The 23,174-nt window shown below is 39.3% G+C and overlaps 1 protein-coding gene across 2 annotated transcripts in view; it reads left to right on the top strand.

The window, feature by feature from the left end:
* Positions 1-23,174, top strand: part of LOC6568638 (lachesin) — a 77,147-nt gene that overhangs the window by 18,682 nt on the left and 35,291 nt on the right. For both annotated transcript variants that reach the window (XM_032740752.2, XM_001994357.3), the window contains exon 2: positions 18,259-18,372. In XM_032740752.2, coding sequence (XP_032596643.1) covers positions 18,259-18,372 — 114 coding nt within the window. The remainder of the gene's footprint in view (positions 1-18,258; positions 18,373-23,174) is intronic.

Here is a 23,174-nt window from a genome sequence, read left to right as displayed (position 1 = left end):
AATAAACATAAACAGTTTATTGTCGAGCGCTGCTAATAAAAGCGAAAAGCGCCTCATAAAATTACGCACTCAAGTGCAGAGCATAAAATACACATCCCAACAGAGTACACCCACCTACCCCCGCCCCATTTTACACCCATCCCGCCATCACTGCTTTAACAGGTTGTAGCCAGCTCTTATAGTTGACCGGTGCTTAACTTTGAATTGCTGACCAATTGACACAGCCAAGCTGCTTTCTCTCTCTCTCTCTCTCTCTCACTCTCTCTTTCCCTCTGCTTGCCCCAAACAGTCAATGGGGACCATCAGGTATTTTCATACTATTTTTCGTTCAAGATTAGCATAAATCGAGCGCAGTAGAGTCCCTTGACTTTACATGAATTTTTATATACATTTTCATTTTTTTTTTTTTTGCAATGCTTGCAACAACATTTTACGCTATTTAAACACCGAAGTGTGCATAAAATTGACGCTTATGCACAAGTTGACAGCGCATTTCTCCCCAATTCCCGCACTTTTCTCCTTTTGCAGACCTGGCTTAAAATGTCGTAAACATGCACAACTAACAGATTTATTTATATGCGGCATAAAAATGCACAACACCAACACCACCAACAACTACAACAGGAATGACAACAACAGCATCCAACAACACAAAAGGCAACGAAACGCTCGGGTATAATAAAATTGGCTGTGAAAGTGTTTCCAGGATACAAGGATAAAAACGTAATCCCGCGTGCTGCTACCCAAATGACTGAGAGGAGCTGAAAAGCAGGGCTCGTCAAGGGGGTGCCGGGTGTGAGCGGCTGCGTGATGGTGTGGCAGGACATGTGCCCTCCCCATTTTTTGTTCGTCGTTCGCTGTTCGCCTGTCACTTGACTGCAAAAATCTTAAACTGACTTAAAAAGCATAAAAGCCAGCGACAACGAACGTTTGTGGAACTGCCTGGCAGCAGTTTAAAGCCAGCTAAAAATTGTCAAATTCACTCTGCATACACACAGCACACACACACACACACACACACAGCTTAGCTTAATGGTGACAAGTGTCAAAGCAGCCTCCACACGTACAGAAGCAGCCGTGGCAGCAACCCTTGTTTCTAAATGCGCCCACTGCTGCTGTTGCTGCTACTCCTGCTGCTTCCAGTCGTTGGCACATTGAGTAAATCGCCTCAAATCGCACATTTCAATCTTTTTTAACGAACTTTATCGATATTGCCAAATAGGCGCCCGCCACGCAATATGCTAATGAGACAACGTCCTGGACGCCCGCTCTCCCACTCTGCCTGTCCCTTGTGGAGCGGAGTTCCCCTCATTGTTGTGTTATTGTTAATGGCTTTTTGCATGTGGTGAAATACAAGGACCACAAATATATAAATATAAATATACATATATATATATGAATATATATATGGGTGTGTATTATTACATTTTGCATATATGTGTAAATGTGCAGAACATAGATCATCTCGCCCAGTGTGCATAAACTATAAAATATCATGAAATTTGTATGTCGCATGTTGATTTTTCATGTTGCTCCTGTAAACACGCACACATGACGCCCATTGAATGTCCTTGCCGCAACTAAATTTTTTACTAGCACATATTTACGGCAGCAAGCAAACAATTCGCTAAATGAAATTTCCACAAAAGTGGAGAAAACTTACACACACAGGCTGATCAAAAATAAAATTGGAAAAAGCTCATGGCACATGCACTCACCAATAAATAAATGAAAATTCGATTTCAGATGCGTATTTCATCGAGCAGATACCCAGTATGTAAATTTAGAACAGCTAGAATTTTTAAACAGCCAGAAAAACACTGTAATTTTTTTGTACTACTTTTTATTCATATTCAAATAACATGATACATACATATTGCCAGAGTTTGGCCAAACTAGGAGCTTAATTATTGTATAGCCAAACCAAAAAAATTACTTATTGTAAAGCAATATTTTCAATTGTGAAATATATATATTCACATATACATTTCATGTTTCCGTCTTTTTTTGGCAGACTAAGTATACAAAATAGTTTTTGGACACGCATCTGCCAGTTATTGCCTGGTTTTTTAACATACCCATTTTCAACTATTTTTATGGCTGCAGGGTATAGGAAAAAAATATGTGACAGCTGTTATTGTAATTTATTCATATTTTTTATAAATTATTCTTTGGGCTCGTTACAAATTGAAACGGAACAATTTTTGCCACGCATTAAACGAGGAGCTCTATAAAAATATATCACATTCTATATTTGCATTACATATCATATCTGTTATATGTACACTGAAAAATATAAAAGTGTCCCTCAAAATAATTGAGCATCAGACTGTAAAGAAGGGAAGCTCGCTTAACGGGATGAAAGGGTGGAAGCGGTGGTCCATTAGGTGCAGCTGCAGGCTAGCCGGCTACCTGCCATCCATTAAATGAGCAGTAAGAGCACCACAACAGCAACAGCAACAGCAACTGCTGGCCATCATCTTGGCCATAATAGTAAGCGTCATTACCATTGTCAGCCACCCATATCCATATCCATATCCGTATATATATAGAGAGCAATACGATTCTCCCATATGGAAGCAGTTCTTTGCCTCTTGGGCTTGGGTTTTCTGCGGCTTGTTGACTGCCACGTCCTTTGTCCTGCGTCCTCGTCATTCGCTTTGCCGGCAACTAATGAGACTTTGCTGTTCTGGCACGCGTACAGAGGAGAGAGCAAGAGCAGGGCAGGAAAGTTGTAGCCGGAGTGTGGAGGGAGGGTAAGTTTCCTTGTAATTGCCATATGTGGTAATGGTCGTAATTGGTTTTCCTTTTTGAGATTTAGTGACTTTTGTATTGGCCGCTGTTGCACACATATATGTGGGTATGCCTGTGTGTGTGTGTGTGTGGGCGCTCAGTGTGGAGAGGAGAGTTGGGGGGAGTTGTTGTGGGTCTGGGTGACGGTCTGGTTTTATGAAATCTTGGCTGAACTTAAATGTCACTTTGCAGCATACACCGAATACGTTTTAGGCATTAGCTAACAGGCAAACGCTAACAAGCGCCAAAGTCCAAAATCTAACACGTGACTTCGTGTCATTTGCAGCATTTAACGTAACGCTAGAACAGTGTTTAACAGCGCCCAAAACAGTAGCCAGCAGCACCGTTGGAGCAGACGTATAAAACAAGTGACAAAAATAAATACATGTCGCAAATAATGTGAGGTATTTGAGAGTTGCTTAACAGCTTAATAGCTTAAACATTGTTGAGTCGCTTTAATCAGACCAAAGTGAAAGAAATTCTATGAATTACGCTGAAATTATATTTGCAATTTATTTATCGTATTTATTTCGAAGTGCTTTAATTTATGAACGTTATCTGGTCGTTATTGCTAAAAAGTAAATACAAATAAAAACTATCAGCTGTCAGATTTTTCCCCGCTAAACACACTCATGCATTCACTTACACAGTCATTCACACACACACACACACTCCCTTAATCGCCATCAGGCGGAAGCGGAAATATTTGCATGCGCGCTAAAAAGTATGCAATAAAAATGGAGCTAAACATAAAAAACGAAAACTATTTTGGCTGATGCCGTAAATTGTTGAATCGTAGAGTTTTCGGGTAGATGTGTGCAGCTTGAGTTTTAATCAGTTTATTGAGTGTATACCCGGTGGAAGATGGTATTAATTGGCATCTCCTGGATGTCTTTGCTTAACCAAATTAAATGCTTTAAATATGCCCTCCTTTTTCATCAACTTTCGGCAACAAATTAAATTATTATGGACTCACAAACATATATTTGCCATATGGCCCGGGCTAAAGGGTGCCGGGTGAATTTTCAAAAAATTTTCATGCCGCAATTTTGTTTAATTTTTCGGGAACAAAACCAAGTGTTTGAAACGCCGGAGCGTTGTCCTTGTAGCCAGAGCCATTGTCGACGCTTAGTCGAAACCTAATAACATTCTATAGAATTAATTTAATTTTCAATTTTTGCTGGCCAAAGTCAAGTGCATGACTCCAGCTTCAGATACGTGCTTTCAGACGAATATTTTTGTCTTGGCTCTTAAAGCAATACATTGAAAACAAAAGCTGGAAGCAGTTTATTTAACACACCGAACCCAGCATATTCTTATGGAAATTTCCCAGTTAATTTGACATGTTTGGCGTTTAAAAAGTTTAGCTCGCATCAATGTCAACAGTGACTAATTTAAAGTCTGTAAATTATTGAGACACTTTTTTTGACAGTTTTACCTAAAATTTTTATTCGAATGAAATTATTTAAAATATTTTATCGGGTGTTTTGAAAATGTTATTGCCTCACGAAAATATTTAATATATATTTCTGTATTTATTTATTTTATTAGATTGATATCAGTTCAAAAACTTGAATAATTAATTAGATATAATACTATTTAAATACTTAACATATACAATTAGTAAACAATCTAGTTTTAAGAAATGAGTTAAATTTCAAACCAAGAAAAGTCTTAAGCAGTATTGCTCACAACTCAAGCACATTTTAAATAAATTTGAATCTTTGCTTCGTAGATTTTAACCCGTTCAAAACATTATTCATATCCTCACAATTTACTAAAAGTTGAGAACAAAATGATGCTTGTTGGATATATTCGAAATTGTATATTCAAATTTCTGGCGCTTATAGTTTAACAGTTGCAAACTTGCTAACAAAGTTATGAAACTCTACGCTAGAGTATAGCCGCAACATGCAAGTAATTTGCTGTGGCACACAAAAAGCTTTAGGCGCTTAGCAAAACAGAGGCATGCATAGACAATACGTATATACACATGTATCCAATCACCCTACCCCTTCCTCCAGTCTCCCACGCTTCCCAACAAGCGGAGACACATCTCAATGTGTGCGTGTGTGTGTTGGTGTGTGTTGGTGTGTGGATGAATGTGTATAGATTAAAGCGTTGTTGTCTGGTTGGCTTGGTTTCGTACGGTTTGCATTGCTCTCGTATGTATGTGCAAGTATGGCATACGGTTAGGTTGGTGTGGTTTGCTTCGGTTTTGTTATACGGGTTTTTGTTGGACAAAATGTAAAAAAGCAAATTGAAAATTTAACCTCAGGTTAAACGCGTTAGCGACAGTTGAGTTAAACAGCATTAAGGCCGTGTTAAGCTGTCTGCGGCACACATGCATACACACACACACATACACACACATACACATACACATACATACAATATGAATGAGATTCAGGCAAAAGTCACGCCTTTGCCAAATGTGCGACGCCCTCGTTTGCGATTTGGTTGTGTCGCTACCCGGCGGCAATGAATTTGCTCAGCAATTGTTTTTCTTGTTGTTGTACAAGCTTTTTTGCTGGGCTGGGCGCTGTATCTGCTTAAATGCTAAAATCATGTAGTTCATTACAAAGCCACACTGTTGTGTGGAGTGTGAGACAAAATTCGCTATAAATTTTGAACAGCCATCAAGATGATTACTTCCTGCCATGTAGCGCAAACATAAAAATAAGTTGCAACTCGCAAAAGACGCACGCAAAATAAACAGCAAAAGCAACAGCAACAGCAACAACAACAACACCAACACCAAATACGCAGTATGGCTGTAAAAGTGGCTCATATCCTGAACGCATCCGGTACCCAGAACGCATATGAGTCTCAGACGCGAGCTGAAATTATCACATAAATCAGACACCAACAACAATAATAACAACAACAATAATAACAACAATAACAACAATGGCAACAGCATGAACATCATCGACTGGCAACAGGCAACAGCCAAAGAAAAACAATGAGCTGTCATGGCCGGGGAGTGGCTGGAATTGAGGATGGGGTAGGAGTTGTTTCTCGGCAGCAAGGCCAACTTACAAAAGAACAGCATTAAAACTTTTACAATCGCGTAATGAGAATCTGCTTTAAAACTTGCGACAGCGACAGCCGCCAACAACTAGCTATAACAGCTATAACAGAGATTCAAGCTAGAGCAACCACAGCAACAACAAGACAACAGCAACAAGAACTGGAACAACTTCAGTGTCTGAGAGCTGGAACTTAATTGACATTAAAAATATACAAACTTACGCACGTATTACGTTGCAATTAAGGCTGGCTGGCAGTACGCCATCGGCTGCCACGCCCACCTGACACGGCACGGCAGCTGCTGCAACCGTTCAGCCCGGTTTGCACCTGCAAACAGATAAACTTTTATTCAGAAAATTTCTGTTTCTCATTTTATATATTTATTTTTCTTTTCGCAATTTTACTGTCCACTTGTTGTGGGCGTGTTTAGTTTAGCAAAAAAGCTCCGCATGGCATCGCTTAGCTGTCTGCATAAATGTGATAATTAAATGCAAAATATTTGATATTATTTTCAAGGCTTATGCAAATAAAGTCTTAAGCCCCAACAGCGAGATAATGAAAACTGCAGACGCTGTTGCTAATGCTAATGCTAATGTTGCTCTTGCTGTTGCTGTTGCTCTGGCATTTTCTTGAATAAATGTATTTGCATACATTTCCGGAGCAGCAGCAGCAGCATCAGCAGCAGCAGCAGCAAAGCTGAGTTGAGTTTAGAGGCGCCGACAAAGTTAACAGTTAACAGTTGATAAAAAGTATTAGTAAGTAGATGAAAACCTTAGAGAGTGCAGTGTGTGTGTGTGTGTGTGTGTGAGTGGGTCTTAAAAAGCAAGCTGAAGCATCAATAAAAATCACACTCCTGGCAGCCTGAACGATAAATTCAAAGTGCCAATTCGATTCTTTAATCCCATGGACATACTCGTAATGTCCGCCTGATGACGACGTGATTTCATGCAAAGCATGTATCCGACTACGACTAGTCCTATCATGAGCCCAAGAGCTGTAAACAATTGCCCGGGTCATCTAAACAACAACGTCCCCATAGGATACATACATAGTAGAAAAGGGCCATCAAAATCGAAATAACAAGTCACTATGCTTATGTTGGGCATGACCAACTGGCAGATACCTTCTATGCGCAATTTAAATAAATAAATAATTTTATTTGCCTATATTTGTATTTTTTATGAAGTTAATATATTTAATAAATAATATATATATTTATTGTGCTGTTTATTATTTTTTGTATCACGACAATGAAAAGTTTCCCTCATTTAGACTGTAAACATAAATGACTTGAGTGTTGTTTGATTTATTATAAATATCTAGTATATTCAACAATTGACAAGTTATTTTATTTTTCATTGTTATATTTTTTATCAGATTTAGTTTGGAATACATAGCTTAAAGTTAAACTAAAGTTTTATATCTTATAATTTAATATAAGAGGTTGTAAAAAAGGAAGACTTTTTCAATCAAAATTATTTGTTAACTAGTTGATTTTGTAATATTTAGTTTGGTTTATCTAATGCAGTATCTAAGACAAGGCTCGATGTAATATCCTGCTTACAAATTGATGCAACTTTTGGAAAGAGAAATTTCTTATAATTCTGGTACATAAATTTCCACAACACTTTCATGCCCTCTCTCAAGAATTCTACAGGTCATTTGAGAAAAACTGTTAGGCCGTATGCTGAAACAAAAAAATGTGGCTCAATAAAATCAAACAACAAACGTGATGTCAACTTTGCTGAGTGTTGCCTTTGCCTATGCTAAGGACCCCGGCCAAGACAGAGACAGAGAGAGAGAGAGAGAGAGAGAGAGAGAGGGCGAGAAAGTCCAGAGAACAAAGTGCGTATTCTTTCTTTCGTGCCGACGTGCGGGTTGCGGGAATCAATTGTGTGTTGACATTTTTATCAGTTTGAAACCCTTCAGAGAGTGGGGGCAGCATCACGCATAGGCATGTCGTAAGCTAAAATTTTAATAGAAAGAAATCAGTGCCAAGGCGGCCATCACAAAATGTTGACCCTTTTTTTTTTTTGCTTTCGATGCTGAGGAATGTGATCCGTTTGGGCCTTTGGGGCAAGGTGCGTTGTGCCAAATTAAATATGTTAACAATGAATGTTGCAACTGTTGTTGTTGATGTTGTTCTTTATGTTGCATTGCGTGGTTGGCAGTATGTTAATTCTCGGCACACGTGCCGTAAGTGTATCGTGAGTGTATCGTCATTTTAAAGCCAGTTCTTTTTTGTTGGCATACATTTAATTGAACTGCTGCAAAAGCCGCTCACTTAATTAAATCCAGCGACTGCCTGTCAAAAGCACTTTGATGGCTGTATAGCTGTTTGCTTATCGCATGTACTGCAAATGGTATCAATTAAAATAACCAATAAACTCACACAAAGTCATGCACCTGAGCGACGATTACAACGACAACTATAATGAGATGTGTGTGTATTTGTGTGTGTGTGTGTGTGTGTGATGTGTGTGTGATGTGTGTGTGATATGTGTTTGTGGGGGATATGGGTATTAGCGCCAAAGGCAAGCATTCGAAATGTCTATGGCAATATTTTCAGCGGTTGAGCGTTGACAACACCGATGGCAACTGTGGCAGAGTTAAGCGCCGTCGATTGTTACCGCTGCTGCGGTTGTCGTTAACTTAATAGTAAACAATTACAACGCACACACACACACTGATACATACCCAAAAGCACACAGACAGCAATGTAGACACAGATAGGTGGCACAGCGAGAGAAACATGCGACAGCCGCAGGGTTTTTGCGGCTTTCATCTCTGTCGCTGGCTCAGTCGCAGACATTACCATTTTAAGCGGTGTGTGGTGTGTGTGTGTGTGTATGCGAGTGTGTGTGTGGGTGTGTATCTATGTCTGTGCTTGTGTTGTCCTTGTAACACTTAAAATGTAACACCAAGGCTGTTTGCTTATCGCACTTTGCATCTCATCTCATCTCATCGCCCACATCCCCAAATCACATTTCTAGTTTCTCCCTATATCTGCATCTCTCTTTTACACCTCTCTCTATTCTGTTACATCCTTACAAATTATTGTTATTATTATTTTTTTGTGGGGGTGTGGCTTTACAAGGTTAATTTCAGCTTAATGTCAGCAGGTGTTTTAGTTACCTGGCCACTTGAATAGCTCCCAGACTTTGCATGACAATTCCACAATTTAGAGTGTATTTTTTTTTCAGACGCTTTCCCTTGTCCTTGTTGTCGCATTTTTCATAAATTTCACCTTTTTTTCTGGCGCTCCTTAAGTATTTAATTGTTCGTGTCTCCATGAAGTGTGCAAAATGCAGCTGCGACACAAATCAGGATGCGTGTCCCTCAGGCAAAAGGGTTGAATGTCGACTTGAATGTGTTTTTCTCTATTTTCAGTTTCCCTACTTTCGTTTTCATTTGAACCATATTAAATAATTTAAAAAAACAGACTGAATCAAATATTTGACTGTAAACGTTTAATGCTTAATTATTCATCTACATTTTAGAACATTTTTCGGTGTGTACACGAAATAGGTTTATCACATTATTAATTGATGATTAAATTAAAGTATCTCTCAAATTATATTTAATTTGTGAAAACAGAAATTTTAATGAACTGGCTCAGCTGTTGGTCATAAGTTATGAGGGTTGTTGGTCCTAATAAGCCTAAAGGCACGAATATTTATTGAAAATTAATTCAAAACTGCCAAAGGATAGTGCTGTTGATATAAATTTGTCTTATTAAAGAGAATAAGTTGAGTTGTTATATGAAAAATTTGTAGTGTTTTCTACGTGATTTCTTTCATCATGCTTAGCTTAGTTATGAATTAGATTAATTTCTTGAGAAATTAAATTCTTTTTAGCTTTCTACTTGATTTGAAAACAAAATGAAAAGAAATGTTGAAGACATTTAAAATTTAACATGCCATTTTCTAAAATTGAAGACACAATGATTACTCAATTTTTTTTTATTTTAAAAAACGTTTCGATCTTTAGTTTAATACATTTAATGATTCTGCCATTAATTCCCATGACGAGTTTAGCTCAGAGACAAGGCTGTAGCTTATTAATTCTACAACATCTGTAAATATATTCAATGCAAATTCTAATTAAATCAGGAGACATCTGAGCCTACACTCAGGATATCCGCTACAAGGCATTATAATGAGTGCCTGTATCTGAGTGGGTGTGTGTGCTGAAACATAACTCAATATACCATCTGATTTATTTGCTTCCTATGCGTTTTTCACGACATTTTCAAGCTACAGTTGCACTCCAGTTGCCACAATGCACCCTCTCAAGAGGCCAGTTAATGTAATATTTCATGAAAGGGTGGGGCGTGGCTAAATGCACGTGGAATGCGGGCTCATATGAATCACTTGGTATTTGACTTAACCCATTTACAATCTATACGTGCGCCAAAAGGTATTCAACTGCACACAAAGTCGTCTAATTAACATGCCACATAACGCACTATGCTGCAAGCAATTCCCCTACTTCATTGCTCTGCAACACAAGACCCATCTTACGCTGCTCTCTCCTCTGTTGTGCAATTTCACGTATATCTGTCATTTGTATGGCATGGCTTTTGCCCTCGGCCCAACATGTTTTGGACACTGCAGTTTGCCGTTTTGAAAACTAGGCCAACCAAATGGGGATTTCGTCTGCCCAGCCCTCTACCATATCCCTCTCTTGCATCCATTCCTTTCCTTTGCTTTATTTTTTTGAGTTCACTTTCGAGTCGTGTGTGTGTAGAAAAAAGTGCAAACTATTTTTTCCACTTCATGACTGCTACGGAAAATTTGCATATACGCATTTTGCGCTACCCTTCGCGAGCCGGAAAATTGTGTGTGTTAGTGTGTGAGTCCAAGTCCAGTATTTCTGCTTGCCTGGTAGCCAACAATTTTTCTGGATTTTTTCTACAACATTTATTTTGCAATTTCCCAGACTTGCACACAGCAAACGAGACAGAATGATGGCGAAAGAGACAGAGAGAGAGAGAGAGAGAGAGAGGGAGAGGGAGTGAGAAAATTTTCTTGGCCTGGCAAATTAGTTTGAAGTTGAATTTTTAACCTGGTTTACTCTGGCAAATTGTGTAAATTACATTTGACGCTTGCTCAACAATTTCATTTGGCACGCACAAATATTTAAGCAGCAGCAGAGAGTTGGAAAAGAGACAATAATATCGTATTAAGCTTATTTTTCTTTCATTTTTACAGTCTGGCACATCCCATTTCTGATTGTCTGTTGCATAAGTGATCAGCGAGATTTTTATCATTTTGTTAAGCGAATTCAATTTCACTTTTTGTGTCCATTCTGACACCCAGATTGATGCCGCATGCTGGCGACACTCAATTATTGTCAATCACTGGACATTTTGTTCTACTTTCTCTTTCTCTCTTTCGAACGCTCCATCTCTTTCTCTTACTGGTTGGCTGACTTGCAGAAATTGTAGTCACAAATGTAAAACGTGTGCACATAACTCATACGCACCGTCGCACGTAGCAAACAAAATGTGAACTCTTAATAATGCAGCGGAACTAACATCAGAAACCCAACAAGAAATTTGCTCACTTTTATGACGCAATTGCTCAAAAAGTACATTTAAGTGAAATATAAAACACAGCACAGTTCAGATTTAAAGCGTTATTGTGTGGCCCAGTTTTGTGCTTTGCTTGTGTTTGCTTTCGCTTTTATCGCAAAATTGAAATCATTGCCGTCATTTGGTAACCATTATGCATGATATATGCGCTAATCTGATATGCAGGCACCCACACGTACCCAGTGAATAAAAATGTCATCAAAAAAATAAACAAAAAAAACCAACAAAAAAAGGGAAGAAAAAAGAACATGCGGCAACAACAATCAAAATACAACACAAAAAATACAATTTATACACAAGACAGTGCACAAAAGGCTGCCAAAAAGGAAACTAAATTCGCTGCCTAAAAGCACTTCACACACGCACACATAGGACACTCATGTGGCACGAAATACAGAAAAAAAAGGGGCGCACTTGAACTGGCTGCCGTGTTGTATGCAACACATACGCTAAGTAGCTGGCTGACTCTGGGTGGCAGCGGGTTGCTTTGGTTGCTGTTTTTTCTTTGTGTGTGTGTGTGGGGCGGAGGGGTGGTGAGGGGGCTCTGTGACGCGTGATACTGTGCAAAAGGTTGCCAGGCAATTGAGTGTGAAAAATGTTGTAGGCGTGAGGCAAGCAGGCATTCAGTGAGGCAGGCAGTTAGCAGGAAATCGCGCCCGCGTTCATAAGTATCGCGCCCAAAGTCAGCCAGCATAACCTTTGGGCTAATGCACGAGCACGCAGTCAAATGCCGTGGCCAGGAGAGAAACGAGATGTGTGTGTGTGTGTGTTTGTATGCAGAGGCCAAAGCAAGATGTCCTGACAGCGATATGAAATGGGTCAAAGGGCGCACGGCGACGACAAGTCAATAAATATGCTCTGAGATATTCATGTGCTCGGCAGCTGAGTGGGCGTGACCAACTGCCCAAAAGTCAATCAATTGGCGACAGTTAAGGGCTACTACTTGGCTGCCATATGCCATATATAATAGAGAAGGTGAAAGAGGAGGAGGAGGTGCAGATCTACGAACGGCATTGGCATTGATTTGTACAGCACGTTTCTAGGCAAACACGCCGAAAGCAGAACGAAACAAAAAACTTGGCGTCTCACTTATTTGGGGCTGCGGGCTGTAATACGCTTTTGATTTGCAGCAACTTCCATTTTTCACAATTTAATGCGCATCTCGCTACGTGTTGTCGACGTTGCTCGACAGCGTCTACAGTGCCTGTCCCGGAACGTGCCTGTTGCCCAGGCACAGCAACCTCAACTCCAGGCGGACATAAACACACACGCACACACGCACACACACACTCACACACACACACACACACACACACACACACACACACACAACCATACACACATCTATCATTACATTTGTCACGTGAGGGACAACGTGATTTCATTTTCCTGTCGCCATAAAGGTGACACATTGCATTTGTGTATGCTCGTGTGTGTTTGTGTGTGTGAGTGTGTGTGAGTGTGTGTGAGTGTGTGTCGTCTGGCCATTTCCTTGTTTCCCATATGAATGTGTATGGGGTGTGTGTAAGTGGAGCTTGTTTGGTCTGCTCATCAGTGCGTATGCGTAACATGTAAAACGCTAGTCACGAGCAAAACAAACAAAAAAATAAATAGAAATAATATATATATATATATATGCTATATATATAAGCTGAAATGTATATTACTGCATATGTTATGGAGAAGTCGATTGAAAATTGACATTTTTTCGTTCCGCTTCTGATTTTAAATTGTGAATCATTTTCCTTTTTAAAGGATTGAATTGTTTACTTGGTGAGTTGTACATTTAATTAATTCTATGCTAGGATTTATTTTTGTAATGTTTGTGCATTAAAACTTTAAAATATAAAATTGTATTAAATAACTCTTACATCAATTATTTATATGTTCAATCTATTTTGACAACTTATTTATTTATGCCTAGCACAAATATTGATGTTAATAAAACTATATTAATAAAAGTGAACAACAGCAGAAGCTTAAGCAAAATGTGCTTAAAAATACGAATTTTAAATTAAAAATAAGAGTTGTGCTTTCTGCATCATTTTTGCTTCCAGATTTTCCCATTATTAACTTTTAACGTTCGTTTTTTGTACATTTCGAAAGTTCATGAAAATTAAAAGAGAATTAGATTTTGTCTATAATGGATTTCCACATTTCCAAACGACAAAGTTATTTTAATGTATTTTGAGATTTGCCTCAATGAATAAATACATATGCATAAAAAACATACTGTTAAATTTGTGCAAAGCAAAAGAAGCCCGCACACGAACCAAAAACTTGTATTGATTTTCAGATTTGCAAGTTTGCACATTGTTTGAGAACCAGCAGCCGAACAAGGGGGCAGGAACTGAAAACACTGTGTTTTCCAACCACAGCCGAGGTTGTTAAAGGAATTTTCCAACAGTTGCCGCCGCCGCCGCTGCTGCTACTGCTGGCCAACAGTTTTCGGCATAACTTAAGATTTTATGGGCCACATGTGAGCGAGTGTTATGGGCTCTGGTTACAAGTCAGTTTACTATCAATTTAAACAGAGAGCGCATTTTGCTTTTAACTGTTGTTCGTGTTGTTGTTGTTGCCGCTCGAGCAGCAAAATTAGCGATTTGCTTTTTAAAGCGCATTCTCTTCAGTTTTACCCTGCACTTGGCAATGGTAAGCACACTAACACCTTTAAGTTGCAATAGCGTTTTCTACGGCTCGCCAAGTTGCAAGTTGCCCGTTGCCAGTTGCCAGTTTACGAGTTGCGAGCTGCAAGTTGCAAGTTGCAAGTTGCGAGTCTAAAGTCTGAAGTACTACACCTCATGAATATTTCACTTGCAATCACATTGTTTTCCCGCTAACTTTTAAGATTGTTTTAGCATGTGGCGGAAATGGGCGTGGGCGTGGCATTGTCGGTTTTAGTGGGCGGTTGCGGTATCGTTTGGTCGCTTACTGCTGCTACTGCTGCTGCTGCTGCTGCTACACGTACAGTTGCAACAACAAACTTTGGCTTTCACTCAATTTCGCTGGCACGAAAACCAGTTTGAAAGCATGCACAGCTTTGTGAGTGTAAGTGAATGTGTGTGTGTGTGTGTGTGTGTGTACCTGTGCACTATAGGTAATCCTTGATTCCGCTGCATTTGGTGGCTCATTTTAGCTGTCTTTCGACTTGCTTGCTCCGACTGCCTGCTTTAATTCTTGATGCCGTGTCCGCTATCTAGCCGAGCTTGACTTCGACTACTCGAATTATGGGAGATTTATGCAGCCGTCTGGTACATGGCCATTGCCCAAGCCAACTAGTCAAGAAGTAGCTGCAGATAATCAAGCGAGTGCGAGAGGGAGACAGCGAAAGGTAGCGAGTGAGAGCGAGAGAGCAAGATAAGTGGCCACTCAAAGAAAATTACGTGTTGGTTTTGCAAGTGCCACGAGATAAACTTCCACTGCACTTTTTCTCAGCCATATTTTCTTTCATAGCATACTTTTTCGGGCTGTTATTTTGGTCGCCGACAGCATTGAGAGCGTCTTTCGCAAATGTGCGTGGATTAAAGTTTGCCATGCTTTTACTTACTCCTTCTGCTTAACTATTTTTTTGTTTGCTCTGTTTTCTCTATTTTTTTTTTTTGCTCAACTCGGTGCGGTGTTTAATGAAATTTTTGTGTTACCTTGCAGCGTCGAATCCAAAGTCCATTCCCCGAACCCATTCCCAGGTGCACCGCAAGGCAAATGCTCAGCCAGGTTGTTTTCGTATTCATTTTCCCTTCACATTTAATGGGGCACACACACACACACACACACAGTGGCAGTGGCAGTGGCAGAGCGGCAGCACAACTGAGCCCAGCCGTGCTTGCTGCAACTGCAATTGCAACCATTTTCATATTTTATGTACTTTGCGTGCTTAAAAATGTTTCAATTTCTACACTGCCCTGAGCTTTTGGTGGGTGGAACCCACTTTTTCCACTTTTCGTGAAGGTCAGCGGGCAAGTCAAACCGAGTAACTGCCGAACTGAATAAAGAAAAAAATACACAAAAATAAAAGAGCTTGCTTGATAATTTTCTACTCAAATTGAATATTTGCAAATGTGGATGTGTGTGTGTGTGTGTGTGTTTGTGAGTGAGTAAGCCAAACTTTTCTTATTCTCTGCAAATAACTTTAATGGAAAAACTTTGAATATCAAACCGCAAAAAACAAAAAGCTCGTCCAGCGCCAAAAAAAGAAAACCCAAGCTCCGTCTGGAAATCATATTGAAAATTAAAATTGAATAGTTTTCCCCCAGAGCGACGTTCACAAACCGGACCCAGTCCAATTCAAAAACGTAAAGGAAACTTGATTTGTGAATTACGTCAATACATCAATAAAGTACAACAAACCAACCACATACCACAAGAGACGATATTCCTTTCTGAGGTTCCTGAAGCCTGGTTTTGAACAGCAATGTGAATTGCGTAGGCAATTTCTATTTATTTTGGCAAATGTCGTGTATAAAGAAAGTTAATCAAGAACTCAAAGTTCAAACTGCATTCAAATTTTGTACGTTTTTAGAAAATTTGAGAAGGATCTTTCAATATGTAGCATTAATCTATAAGCAAAAATAAATATTTCATTTGCAGAAAAGAATTAAATGAAATATATATGAAATATATCGAATAAATGTTTAGGTCAAGCGGAAACCCAAAATTATATTCTTTTTGTAATTCGATTTAGTCTTAGTAAAGTTGTTGTATTGAACAAATATGGCTAGATGGACACGAATGCCACCACTAAGGGCATGTAGATACAGCTGTCTGCGACATACGCCTTAATTTTCATTCAGAGGAGAAAAGACCGACACTGAGGTCCTCGTGCGGCAGTCCAATTAGTGAGTCCCTGTTGGATGAGGACACGTTTGTCTGCTGCTGCTGCTGCTGCTGCTGCTGCTGCTGTTCCTTCCTACACATTTAACGTGTATCAGTGCCCAAGTGACAGAAAGTCATTTGGGTTATTAGCAGTCGAGTGTCGGAAAGGAGCCCAGAGAGTTCCAGTGAGAAAGAGAGTGAGAGGGAGAGGGAGAGAGATAGCTAGCCGGAAACCCTTCTAAGACGAACTTCAAAAGGAAAATGCCATAAGAAATAAGTTTCTTCAGCTAACATTATTTCGTTATTATCCGCATCAAGGATTCGATTGACAAGCTGACTGCGACAGGGCACAGGCACGTGCTGCCAACGCCTTTATCCTTGCGAAAATATTGTCAGAAGCAAGCAGCATGGGCAGCAGAAGCAGCAGGAGCAACAGCAGCAAGGACAACAACTGACAGCCGCACTGAGGCACAGATACAAAAGAAATTATATTTACCATTGGGCAGGGGGCAAGCGAAGCGAAAACAAAACACACACACACAAAAATAGGCAAGAGCCAGGAACTGCTTGCGAAATCAAATGAAATTCCGGAAATGTGACATCAAGGGAGAAGATGTTCGTGGAGTAAGAATCAATGTCCTCCCATTTTGGCGACCACTTTTGCTTACCTACTTCTCTTTTTTTTCTGTTTTTTTTTTTTTACACGCACTCACTCACTCACCCACTGAGTGTATTCACGAATGTTTTCGCAGCAGATAAATACAACATTTGACACTTCATTATTGTGCCCGCAGCGTAATCGAATCAATTCCAGCTCCAAGCTGCGCCTCCACACAGCCCCTCCCCCGTTGATCGGCCGCTTCACCTCGCAAGTCTTGTCACGGTGTCAAAAGTGCTTGGCCATTCGTCGTCTGCTTTTGGCCTTGGTCCGTGGCTCATGGCCCCGAGGCTCAAGCCAGCTTGGCCTGTTGACACATTCGCTTAAACGTATTAAATTGTTTGCCATCGCTTCTTGCTATTGTTGTTGTTGTTGTTGTTGTTGTTCGTCCTGGCCAGCAAGCAAGGCCGGGCATTTTATTTATACGCACTTTTGTTGCTGTCTGCTCCTCGGGAACCTGATGTCTGATGGTTTTTTTTCGCTGTTTTTGTTTTTCTTTGTTTGCGTTCGGAAGTGCGACCATTTTTTTGTTTTGGTTTTTGCTTTTTTTTGCATTGTCACACTGAAAGTAATCGATTACAGCTGTGGCGACCTGGTAACCGGATATGTTCGCTTCCGTTTGGACGTCCTTTGAAATGGAAAGCGGTACAAATGATGCAAGCGACAAATAATTGCTGCCCCCTTCCAAGTGGTATATATAATAATTGTGGTCAACTTACCGCGTACGCTAAGCTCATAAATATGCAAATTTGCATCTGTATATAATCCCATAAAATTGTTGAATCAAATTAATGCAAATCCCAAAAGAGAGCCGCATGCAATATGAAAAGTTTTAGTATTTAAGTGAAATTTAACACTTTTGCTCAAAGCTTTCAGTGCTAAGCTCAGACATTTTATTAGCACATCTGCACACACTTACATACATATATATGCTAATATATATGTATATAAAATTGATTCGCAAATCAACAGCAAATGGACTAAAATATTTCCAATCTGCAGCCAAGACATGCAGGATAAGCATGCTCAAAATGACAACGCATGTGTCAGACAACATCTGACAAGTTTCATTACCTCGAGCATAATAAAATGCACTTTATGAACTTTTGCGACATTTGACAAATTTTCTCAAAATGACCTAAACCAATTAGGCAGACGTACACACGCACACACACACACACCGCACACATACACTTGGCCTGATGATGTTGGCTTATGTTTCGGTTGTTGGTCATAAGCGCAAAGTGCTTGACATGTTACGTGTGTGCGTTAGGCTAATAACATTTAGAGTAATTTAGTTGATATTTTAAACCGAGTCAGGAATTTTGTATTACATATTTAATATTTGAATTCCTTTCGTTTGCAGCCAGCGCCCAAGGACTGATGTCCAAGCATGAGCCCATGTTCATATCACGTTCCGAGACATTCAAATTCATCGCCGGGGATATAATAGTGCTGCCCTGCGAAGTGGCCAATACGGGTGAGTAGCTGAAATGAGAGTGTGTGCATGCGTGAGTATGACTAAGAGTACACTCAGAAAAAAGGTTAACTGTCTCTTTATTGAAATAATTGGCTTGAGTACGAAGTTTTTAGCCGAAATAGGTTTATGTGTGCATGTGTGCATGACTATAAATAGCAGTACACTCAGAAAAAATGTTGATTTTTTTTATTGAAAGAACTTAATATAAGTATAAATTTAGGTTGGCTCACGGAAGCAAATAATATCCTGATATGGACGTTTTATTTATGGGAGTTAGCAGATTGAAATTTAAGTGCATTTAATTACCACGAATTAATACTTTATTGAAGAAATTTGTTACTTTATTCAGATGGTTTTGAAAAACAAAACAATTGGATTTTCAATTCATTAAAACTTGAGTTCAGAACAGCATTATTCTCTGAGTGTAAGTGTAAGGAATAGTATGTGTGTGTGTGTGTGTTTGGGTCTCCTTAACTCAGTTGTCATTGAAATGTTGCGGTCAGCATTCTCATAAATATGTATGCATGCATATGTATAATTAACCCTACACCATATGATGCCTGCCAACTGACCGCAACAATGCATTAATCCTGGATCTCGCCAGGAGCCACAAGCACTAAGCAGAAGGATGAGCCGTTGACGAACATCTGACCAAAATACCTTCAAGTAGTGGATGGATGTCTCTATGTGGAAGCATGCCGAGGGGTGTAGGCTAGTTTATACTTGTTTTTGTTTCCGGTTTCGGTTACGGGTTTCGGACCCACTGAAAATGGTAGTTGCACCGCTGGCATGTGCCGTGTACGTTTTTCAATTTAAATGCGGTCGTGTGTGCGAGATTATTTGTACATAACAAAGATTTAGCGTAAGCATCAGAATATATATGCACATATACATGTATCTGTATATACAAATGTATTACACTCGTAAGGTTAAGGCTAGAAGCTTTTGTCGTTGTCTGGACATCTTGGCCAAGTTTTGTATACAAAGTGCTGCATAAAAACTCGGACCCAAAAACACTTGGCATACATTATTACATGGTGTATGTACACTTGTATAGGCAACTGTCATGGTCTTAACTAATATATGTATACATATCTATATACATATATATGTATATATACTTATGTATATGTGTGTATATGTATGGCTGTGGTCATTTCAACCGTTTATTAGAGCCAGCATAGAGAACAAAGAGCCTGGCATTTTCTTTGGCATATCTCATGCACTTCATTGCCCCTCAACGAAAAGCAAAAGAAGCAACAAGAAAAAAAATATATAAATTGAGGGAGACGGAAGTAACAACGTAGACGATACAAGGATAGAACAGTTTTGCACAAGCCGGAATTATAGCCACAGGCATTTGGGTAATAATAAAAAAGGAAACGAACGAAGAAAGTAAAATGAAAGAAAGCAGCGCCTGAAAAAATAAAAGAAAATTATAGATGCTCTGCTCCCGTGCAGCAGTCCTGTGCAGTCCTGTGATGGCAGTCTATGCTAATAAAGTGCCACCATACGACACTTTAATTAGAGACATTTCTCAGCGCACACAGGCTTTGTCGCAGCTCAGTTTGGCTGTTAAGTGCAATAATTAAAATCAAACCCATGACGAATTTTCATAAGGTTCGGTTTATGGATCTTTGGCAAATATGTTAAGACTGGCAGCTGCTGCTGCGGCTTTTGGGCGTTTTTTATGTCTTAGCCATAAAGTTAAAAATGTAATTGATAGAATTTTTAAAACCCCCTGCTAAACAAAAGACACTGAGCATTATATCCTGCTGCTCCAGCTACGTCTCGTTCATCTGCTCCTCTTCAGTTTCGCTTTGTATTTGGAGTGATGATGAGCGAAAATGCAAAATTTATGCACATTTCTGTTGAATTTTATGACGAAAGCCCATAAAATTCGAAAGAAAATCACATGAAAATGAGCCAAAGTGATGAGTTCGTCTTCCTCACTTCCTCTCCGCCACTCTCTATCTCTCTATCTGCTCTCTCCGTCTCTCACTCTCTAGCTCTTTCTTTGGTAAGCATGTGACTGCTCATTTGCATATTATATGAAAATTCATTTAAATACTTATTGCGGTGCTTCGCACTTTAGCAAAAGTAATCTTATGTCTTGGTAAATAAGAAATATAGCACACACTCTCACACACACACTCTCACACACACACTCTCACACACACACACTCTCACACACACTCTCGCACACACTCATCCACATGCAAGAGCTTGTCTAAATAAACATTGAAGCATTTCATCATTATCATTTTATCATGTTATTTGAATTTTTTGCACACATGTGCATGGGGCGATTTGAGGTGCACGCTAGCAAGCGCCGCCACGCCCCCTGGTAATATTCGCCCCCCCTTTTCTAACCATGCTCTGTCGCCTTTGTTTGTATGCTAGTCGGCACTTGTGCCTGGGGTTATGCAATGCAAAAGTAATTCCGCTAAGACAAACACACGCAAGGACATCGCACTCAGGCTTAAACAAATAACCACACAAATGATATCCTGTAGTCGACAGAACTTATGGAAAAATATGAGAATGCTTAGTTAGAAGTTTAACTAATTTATTATGTTATATTTGCTAAGAAAAAACTCTGCAAATTTAGATAAGGGCATAACAAAAAACCAAATTGAAATTAAAGCTACAAAATGAATTTTATAAAATTAAAAAGGAGTAACTAATTAATACAAAACACAACAAAGGGTCCATTTATTGCAAGGAAACACTCAATCAGATCACAAATATATTCAACTACTTTCATTCCATATTATCAACTTTTCTTTGCTTTTTAAAATAAAAGTCGATTTAACATTTTTCTGACTTCATATTTTAAATATTTCAAACTCTTAATTAAATCAAATCACTTCATAAAAAAACACACAACAAGAATAAGTATTAAAGATGTTTCGGAAACTTCTCTAATTACTCCACCAAATTTTTGATATCAAAAATTCCTGACTGTATCAGATGAAAATCAGATAAGAAGGCTCGTAGCTACTCAGGATCTTAGATTTGCTTAAGTAAATTGGTTTTTGTTCTCGCATTTTCTTTAATTATTTTGTTTGTAATGAATTTATAAAGTACTCATACATTTACTCAAAGGCTTGCAGTCAACTTGTACTTTATTTTGTTTAACACAAAATTCCTTAGGCATATTTGTATATTTGCGCACTCATCAAATTTGCGAAATAAATGGAAAGTGCTGCTTGTTGAAAGACGTCGGTTGGTTGTTAAGTGCGTGGTTGTTTTTAAACATTACCCTGTACTTTTGAAAATAATATGGGGTATATGAGGGTTGAATGACTGTTTGATGTTCGGATATGTGAGCGTAAAGGATTTAAAGACATCTAATTGACTCTTGCGGCTTGAATCAACCAAATTATAATACTCAAATATTATAAGTTAATATATTAATTATCTTCACATGCTTTCATCAGTTTCTGTGTGGTTCATGGTGATAAAGTAGTTAATAAAAACTTTGTTGAAAGTCCTAAACCACTTTGAGTAAAATCTTGCAGCAGGGTAGCTTACAGCTTAAGTCTTCCAACAAAAAGTATTGGGACTCAGTTTAATGTTTTTCTTTGATATTTCGCACACATAAAATCAACAATTCCTTATCTTATTGCAAATGTCAGGAAGCATATCACGAATTAAGTGTGAGGCGCTTGGAGTTTTGTACTTGACCTCAAAGGCAATTGCTTAATATTAATTCAATGCCATTAAACAATTGCATATCAAATATGTGAATTCATCGAAAATGTTTGCGGTTATTCTTAGGGTTTTAATTTTCATTTGCGAAAGAGCCAGAATGGATTCAAAAAATTAATTGCTGTTGAAGTTGTGTTACCAAAGGCCAGTGCTTAACTTGTCAGCACGCATAAGACCTTTTCCTGTTGATGGTTTTGGCCGCAACAAAAACAACAACAGCAACAAGAAGAGTAAAACACCAGCAGCAACAAAAGCCAGCAAAAAAGTAGCAACTGGCTGCAAACTTGAATGCAATAAAATGCAAAAAAGGTACAAAAACCTCAGTTACGACGGCCACAGAGAAAACGCTCATTACGCTTTGATGGAGCGCTGGAGTTGCAGCTAGAGGAGGGGGATAGGGGGGGGGGAATAAGGAGAGGGAAGCAGACCCGTGGAGTCGGAGCTAACGCTTAAAACTATTACAGAGAAGCGGAAATGGAATCGTGCCGCAAAAGTTGAAGTTGTGCAAACAGCAGGACAGCGACTGAGCGGAGAGAGAAGGAAAAGAGGTGGAGAGAGAGTAGATAGAGAGAGAGAGAGAGGGACATGAGTGGCAGGGTGATAACTGGGCATGTGGCAAGGCAGCAGCAACAAAGTTTCAATATTAATGCCATTTACAGTTCTAATTTCGCTTTTTACGTATTCGCACAACACTTAATACACACACACGCACACACATTAAAACTTGTACAAGAAGTTGCAGAATAATGCCAAATTGAGGCAAACTCCCCACCTCCCTCTGCCCAACCCCCCTACCTATATGTGTACATGGGTCGGCTTAGCCGCAAAATCGTTTATCTTCGGGGGTCATCATCTTATAATATTGGCCTTTCCGACATGCAATAAATTGCGCTCAGACAAACAACATGTCGGTCCTGGACTTTCTCTCTCTCTCTCTCACTCCCCCTTTCTATCTCGCTGGCGCTGTCTGAATGCTCCTTGTTGCAAGTCCTTAAGTATTATATGCCTCGGCTCGAACAGCAAATTGCGCATACGCACCGTGTGGCCAGTGCAAACAAACAGAGCGCCGACAACAAAAGCGAATGTCG

Source organism: Drosophila grimshawi, unplaced genomic scaffold, assembly GCF_018153295.1.
Source record: "Drosophila grimshawi isolate 15287-2541.00 unplaced genomic scaffold, ASM1815329v1 contig_311, whole genome shotgun sequence".
Taxonomy (NCBI): domain Eukaryota; kingdom Metazoa; phylum Arthropoda; class Insecta; order Diptera; family Drosophilidae; genus Drosophila; species Drosophila grimshawi.
Note: the sequence above shows the minus strand (reverse complement) of the source record. Positions and strands in the feature narration are given on the sequence as shown.